This window comes from Gavialis gangeticus, unplaced genomic scaffold (genome assembly GCF_001723915.1).
Source record: "Gavialis gangeticus isolate Ggan-Ray unplaced genomic scaffold, GavGan_comp1, whole genome shotgun sequence".
NCBI lineage: Eukaryota > Metazoa > Chordata > Crocodylia > Gavialidae > Gavialis > Gavialis gangeticus.
In genome coordinates, this window is record NW_017728997.1 from 40,552,841 (window position 1) to 40,560,640 (window position 7,800).

The window sequence follows — 7,800 nt, forward strand, 5'->3', positions numbered from 1 at the left end:
CAGCAAATTTACCAGCTAGAGGCAGCTGTGTCTAACGTCGAGGACTGCTGCCTGTTTAGTCTATGGTCAAATCTCCGACTCACTGAATAGAATCACTGGCCCTCCAAATCAGCCAAATCCAAGCTGAATACTTGGCACTTCACACAGGCCTAATTACACATACACACACCCATACCCATGTCCAGCTTGTCTATATACCATAGTTCATTCATAGCATCTGACCAAGTAGGTTGTTGTATATGAAAGCTCATGCCTCCCAGACCCAGTTAAGTTCTGCCCTCCCCTACCGTTTGTCTGACTTCAGACCAAGATAGCTAACTACCTCCATGCATACAGCTGAAACAATTCTGCTGATTCAGAGGTTATACAATGCTGCCTAATACAGTAAAGGTGCTTAGTGACCTAAATTCCATAACTCCTGGGATACTTTCAGTAACAGGTTTTAATTACACTAGAATCAAATCAGTCTTTAAAGCCAGATAAGTGATGTAACATGCAGTTTACTTGGCACAAACTGATGTCCTGTTTGCTTGAACTATAGGATTCATTTCAAATGCTTTCTATAGCTGGCAAAGTAAATTCATTTTAAGACACTCTGGAGAGGAAAAAGACTCACAGTGCATGCATCACATGAGCTCAGTCATCTCTGTTCCAAAAGTTAATATGTCAAACTTCTGAAGAGCATTATCATTCATTTTTATACACATGGTTTTGACCAATATTTGTTAAAACTTTCAATTGTTTGGATACGAGTAGTGTTAAAAAAAAAGAGCTTTCTAAACTAATGAACCTTATTGGGGCCGTCCAATTGGTGGCCCATAGGCTCCATGTGGCCCCCGAGGTATTAAGTGTGGCCCCCAGGCTTCTGCCCAACAGATGCTGCCCCCACCACTCCAACAACTTAGGTAGCTGGAGTGTCCAGACTCCTCCTGCCTCCTCCAGCTTGTGCTTCCTGCCTCCATTTCTGGAAGCAGAGCAGGATGGGGCCAAGTACTGAATGCCATACATGTGGCAGGGGAAATCCAGGTTGTCCTCACCACAAGAGAGGAGCTAAGTGCACCACTAAAAGTGAGTTTTCACTGCCTGGGCTTTGCTTGCAGTGGGGGAAAGCCCACATGGCCCACACAGCAGGAGAAAGCCTGGCTGCACAGGGCCCACATGTCATGCCACCACTCGCCATCCAGACATTAGACAGCCCTGGACTAAAATTCAGATGTGCCAATCTGTTGAGGCAATCTGCACTGAGGTTTTGCAAGTACAAGTTGGAATTGTTAGGGTATGTGCTGCTTTCAATGATCTGTCAGAGATAGGTGCAAATGCCTTATAGAGTATTGGATAGTGAATGCCTTATTGAGTGCTACTGACGGATTTTCAAATTAAGATTTTGGGTGTGGGATGTCCTGATGCAAGCCTCACTGTTATGGAAACAAGAGCTGTGCCTAAAATTGCTTGTGAATCACTACAGGTTGAAAAGTATATATAAAAAAAGAAGTGTTAGAAACTATTCAACACAGGAGCCAAGTGTGTGTACCCCTACAGTGACAGACAACTGAGAAATATTCATTCATTTTCAGACTTGGGACATTCATTTTCACCTTCCCACCTCTCCAGTGAACTCCCCAACTGAGAAATGTGCAACTAATCTTTGTGGGTTCCTTGATCTGGCTTTACTTTTACTGTCTTCAACTGAGGAAGAACTTTAAACAACTGCAATAAACTGTTTTCATATACAGAATTGTAGAATCCTTTATATTAATGGAAAAGAAAAGTTCATGAATTTAAACTCAATAATATTAGTACTTTCATAGACTCATAGATTGTAAGGGGCTGGAAGGGACCTTGCAAGATCATCAGGGCCAGCCCCCCTACACTAAAGACAACTGGGGTCAGGTGACCCCAGCAAGGTGACTGTCCAGTCTCTTCTTGAAGATTTCCACATTAGGTGATTGCACCACCTCTGTAGGGAGCTAATTCCACAGTATGGACACCCTGACTGTGAAGAAATTTTTCCTAGTGTTAAGCCTAAAATGGGCTTCCAGGAGTTTGTGCCCATTACTCCTGGTTTTCTCCAAGGGTGTCCTGGTAAATAGTTGTTCACCGAGCCCTTCATATATTCCCCTGATATAGCTACCACGTCCCCTCTCAGTCTTTCCTCATATGGCTTGCCTTGCAAGTCTCTGATCATACGAGTGGCTCTTCTCTAGACTGTCTCAAGCTTTTCCACATCCTTGTAGAAGTGCAGCACCCAGAACTGGATGCAGTGCTCCAGCTGCAATGCTGAGTAAAGCAGAAGAATCACTTCCTTGGTTTTGCTTGAAATGCACTGGTTGATGCATGCCAAAGTATTGTTTGCCCTGCTGGCTACAGCATCACACTGACAGCTCAAGTTCATACTATGGTCTTTTACCTAGGTCCCTTTCAGTTGTGGTACTAGTCAGTTTGGTGCCACCGAGCCTGTAAGTGCCTGCTACAGTATCCTCACTGAAAAGCTAATAATACATTCTTATTTTTATTTCAGTATTCAAAATGTGGAATGAATTAAATTTACTCACAGCAAAAGTCAGCAGCATAAATTTATTCAAGAGCATAGGGTTTTCAAGAGCAGTCCCTGATTTTATTGCCTCCCATATCTGTCAGGGAAAAACAAATGAGAAAAAAAGCATCAAGACTAAGTGGAAGAGAACTGCATATATGTTAAAAGATCAAACAATCCCAATTATCCACAGTGATCTTTCATCACTTGATCCCACCCAGAAATAAACGTGTGCTATAGCAGTCACCGCTGGTTATGTATTTATCAAGTGTTCTTGTTTGGGTGGGGTGACGCAATACCTCCAACTTGGGCTTGAAGTTGCATTTCATTCTGCCAGGCAAGCAAAGGTATAAGTGTCCAGCACTGTGCCCTGGGTGACGGCAGCACACAGTGCTGATGCAACCACCAGAGGTTTGCTGCTATGGGAATTGGGAGGAATTGTCACCTCCTTTTCTTTTGCCTCTGACACATGTTAAGCAGCCATTCAACATTGATTTCCAGTGGCAAACAGAGAAAGGAGATATCTGCTTGCCTCCCCACAGCAGCAAACCTCCAGCTACTGCTCCTACACTGTGCACCACTGTTGCTCTGTTCTCCCTGCAGTCAGGGCTGGAGCTACTGCAGGGAAGGTGAAGGGAAGCTGTTGCTCCTGCTGGTGGCCCTGCTTCTTCTACTACACGGACAGCATGCAGCTCCCACACAATACCAGTGGCATTCAGTGCCCCCCTGCCTCCCACCCTGTGGGTTGTGCATGGAACCCTAGCCCTTCCTCCTCTGCAGTGGTGAGAGGCTGCTGCTGCAGTCTGTGGGCCATATGTTAAACAGGCTTCCATTTGCATAGCCCAGACCTACAGGTACTGAAATTAACTCAATGACAGAAGAGTCTTGTGAGCCAAAGGAAGGTGGCAATGTATACAGTTCTAAATAAAATCAACCAGCTGAATTTATTGTTAGTGGGATAACCTAGATTTTTTGACCTCTCTCTTTCTTGCAAAGGGACAAAGTTAGTGTATCATCATCTTTCACATGGCAAAGCTGCACAACTAAGGGAAAAATAATGACTTTGTAAGAGGAGATGTGGAAAAAAAATCTGCTAACCAAGGCCTGCAGGTGACCTAGATGAGCAAGAGAGGTCAAGGGAAAACAGATAGCAAATACAAGTAGCATTTCAAAAACATTCTCTTTTTCAGGTTATAAAGCCTCTCTCAGCAACTGATACTGCAAGTGCTCTTCAAGAAGCAGGTGTAGTCCTTCCCTACCCTTCTCCTCCTGTTCAGTCAGGCCAAGTAACCTTCCTGCCAATGTATCTCATTCATCTCCATTTTATCTTGGGATTCCCCCATTACTTGTACTCCAAGAGTGTATTGTGAGAATCGGAAGACCAAAAGCAGGCAGTAGTTCATTTATGGGTTTTACAAGAGCTATGTAAGAACCCTCTTCAATGCAAGTAACTGTCAAATTGAAAAGAGCTGCTAAGATTAGAGAATTATGTAGAAGGACTCACCATGCTGACTACCAAGGACCATCAGCTAATTGCTGCTGCTCCCTTCAACAGATTGCCCCTGAAGAGGTAGTTAGATGGGCCAGTGAGAAATGATAATACCTCCAGCATCCAGGGCTCAAGCTGTGAAGTAGTTTATTAGTTTTATCCAAATCCTTGCTGCTCTAGATGTTTCTAAGTCTTACCTCATTTGCTGCTTTTTCCAAAAGCAATTTCTTATCACAGGATTTGAAGGATTCAAAAGTGTTGGTGTTGTAGAGTGTTCCAATTGCAGGACAGCAGTGTGCTGGGGTCACAGCATTCCTGAGCAGGGGACAAGAACTTTTAAAACTAGGTACTACTGTAGCATGAACTGAACTAATGTAGCTGATGTTAACATAGAGTGTAAAAATAGTGAAATATAACCATGTTAGTCTTGTCCTGTAAGCAACTTGAAAACTCCATTTTGTATCCTTCTGCTTGACATAAGTGGATGAACTCTACCTAGCCTTTATGTATGAGTGTGTATAAAAGGGTGAATGGAGAGAGAATGGCATAGAGAAGATTTAAGTGTTTATGTAAGCAACAAGGTGCCAAATGTAAGTTACCAGTCAGTAAACTAATTAATGAATGGCTGAAGAATCCATTTTAGGCCTAGGACACAAAGAAGATATTGAGGAGAAGGAATGCACCCATCCTGCCAGACAGGCAGCAAGAATACTCCAAGGCTAACATAAGCTGAAAACAAAAGTAGAACAACCGCAAAAACAGAAGCTGGATATGGAAAAACCCCAAAGCACTGAAACAAAGGATGCCAATCCCTATAAAAGAACATTTTGAAAATGTCAAGTTGGGCGAGTCTCTTTCTCTACTGCTGTTTCAGAGCACAGATGCATCTATTCACCCTGCTCCAGCTGTTATGTTCAACTCTGCCATCTTCAAACCATCATCATCTACTCAGTAAGCCCAGGATGGCCACCCTGGGCTGATATTGAGCAACTATCGCTAGTAACTATATCTGGTGTATGTGTAGATGAAATGGTTGTTTTGTGTACGTGTATGCCTGTGTATAACGATGTGTATGATGATTTGTGTGCGTTTGTATGAACAGTGTGTCCGAACCTCTATGTCTAACTCATGTGATAAATAAATGTGGCACCTTACCTTATAAAGTCTTGCCTTTATAAAGTCTCGCTCGTGATTTAAGTAATAGGTTAATTCGATAATACTACTGCTTCCCCCCCCCCGCTGATCACTAACAGTAACCAATTGCAGCTCTCTCACAGCAACTCAGTGCTGCAGTGACTTTTACATGTGGTGACATTACAGATTGTAACATAATGAAGGACATGAAGATGAGCCAAGCACATCTCCTCTGAGAATCCAAACGAATAGTTTTTATAATGTGCTCTGAGCCCTGGACCAATTAGAGATACAGCTCAAGAATTACTGGGGTGATTGGATTTGCTAATTCTTAAGAATAAAGATGCACAGTGCATCTCATGACACAAGGAAAAATACTTCTGTGGTATTAGAGAGAAAAGAAAGAGCTGAAGATTTAGTTTTTATCCCTCTAATAAAATGTACAAGCTCTCCAAAGATATAGATTTGGCAAACATCATTTGATTTTATGAAGAGTTTCCCAGGAACTCGGAGAACGTAAGATAAAGGCACCATATTTTTCCTGTGAAGATTAAAATAGTCAATGCATCTAGTTTCACATCCATAAGGTCTTTCCAAATGTCTACCAAGGATGCTATAGGTACTAGTCAAACCTATGATTAAGCAATGATCACTTCAATGCTAAAAAAAATAAAAAATCATAAGCTGCAAATTCATTTTTACAGAAACGTGGCATCAACAAATGAGCAATGCAAATGGATTTAATTCCTTGGTTCATTTTTTCATCATTGCTGTGAGGCAATACATGCCTTGTACCAGCAACTCATCCTTTAGCCAAAAGAAGAAATAAACTGTTTAATTAGAATACACAATTAACATACTGATAAGTTAACACACTGTGATGACACAGTCGCATCCCCAAAGCACTAAGATTCATCAACTGGTAATCTGTCTGAAATGAATACGCTTTAAGAAAACGTTAATGAAATCTATTTCTCCTTTTATTACTGTGCATCATTCCAGAGCTTCTCCCCCAACTCTTCTGAATACCAGACAACATGTCCAGCAACACTAAACACTTTTGTACGTACAATATTTTTCAACAAAGACCTTAACAGTCTCTACAAATATGATGGGTCTCTTACAATCCCCACCCTCCCCAACGGGCACTTTGATATTTTTACTGCCTGAGATTAAAATCCTACAATTGGGTCAGTGTAGCTCAGGGACAGGCAATTATTTTGGCTGGAGGGTGGCTTAACAAGTTTTGGTGAGCCGTCAAGGGCCATAAGGGTAGCCCCGCCCTGGTCACCATATTTGGACAAAAGTCCCTCCCCCTAACCTTTGACACTCCCCTTGCCACCCCACAGAAATACTCCTTTTAGGAGGGGAGGGTTGCCATCTTGGAACCAGAAAAAAACTAAATCATACACTAAAAGTCAAACACCTGCTATAACATATTTTAATTTTATTACAAAAAATATTTGCCATGATTTGTGTTTGCTTACTGTATATAAAGAGGTTTGCACAATAACTCAAAAATAGTTTTACTTGTGTACATTGCGTGTGGGGGGTGCAGTTAGGTGTGTGTAGGAGAGGTTGTGCAAGGTCTGGCTGTGTATGGGGGGGCACAGGATATGCTGGGAGGGGTGCATGTGGGGAAGATGTGGGGACAGGGTGTGGGTGTGTGAGGTTTGCTCCCCTGTGGAGTTCTGGGACCTGCACAGCAAGGAGCAGCAAAGGCAGATGGCTCCAGTGTGAAGCTTCCCTCAGTGCCATGCACATGCGGGAGCTGCAAGCACACTGTGCAGAGCCCCTGCATTAGAGATGGGCCAGGCAAGCTGTGCTCTTCACCCCACCTGGCTGGAGCCGGGTGCCATCATGAACCAGCACCTGTGGAGGACACAAGCACCCCAAGCACCCCTGCCTGCTGCTGCAACAGGGGCTGCGCGCCATATAGGGGAGTGTGTAGGGAATCCCCACACCCTACCCAACTGAGCTCTGTGCTCCCACTGCCTGTTCTGGGTGCGGGCTTGGTGCTGCCGACAGCCCCATGCTCCCTGTACTCACCCAGCTGCAGCTCACTCCTGCCCTGCCCACACACCTGCTGCTTCCCTACTTGCTGCCCAGAGTGAGCAGGATGTCGGGGAATACAAGTAGGTCCCCTGGGACAGCTGCAGCAGTGGCAGCAGCAGCAGTAACTCTGGCCAGAAGCTGCTGTTGGCTGGGCTGGGCCCGGCCCTTCCGCCCATAAGGGTGGGAGCAAGGTGCAATAGGGTATATTGGGGGGCAGGAAAGGGGTGTATATGTGGGTGCCTTCCTTCCACCCTTGTGGGTAGTAGGGCTGGGCAGGGTACAATACTTTGGTGGGTGCCTGCAGGCCGGATGAAAGTGCTTGGCGGGTTGGATCTGGCCTGTGGACTGTATTTTGCCTGCCCCTAGTTTAGATGAACCGCTACATCAGCAAATAACCCCATGACTTGAGTAGAGGGCCATACAGAATTGCTTGCAGAACCCAAATTTCTTATTTTTGCTTTTTCAAATTAGGTGCTGGGGTGGGGGACAAAAATGTTGTATTAACATTTTCAGATAAGTCAATAAGTATATAAATACATACATACATACAAATTAAGGAGGTTTGCCTTACCTTTTGAAAAAAGGTTCT

The 7,800-nt window shown here is 43.9% G+C and overlaps 1 protein-coding gene across 7 annotated transcripts in view; it reads right to left on the reverse strand.

Annotated features, from left to right (window-relative positions):
- ATG7 (autophagy related 7) overlaps positions 1 to 7,800 on the reverse strand; it is a 390,968-nt gene that overhangs the window by 356,863 nt on the left and 26,305 nt on the right. For all 7 annotated transcript variants that reach the window (XM_019505098.1, XM_019505096.1, XM_019505100.1 and 4 more), the window contains exons 4-5: positions 4,220 to 4,337; positions 2,553 to 2,630 (exon numbers count right to left, since the gene is read on the reverse strand). In XM_019505098.1, coding sequence (XP_019360643.1) covers positions 2,553 to 2,630; positions 4,220 to 4,337 — 196 coding nt within the window. The remainder of the gene's footprint in view (positions 1 to 2,552; positions 2,631 to 4,219; positions 4,338 to 7,800) is intronic.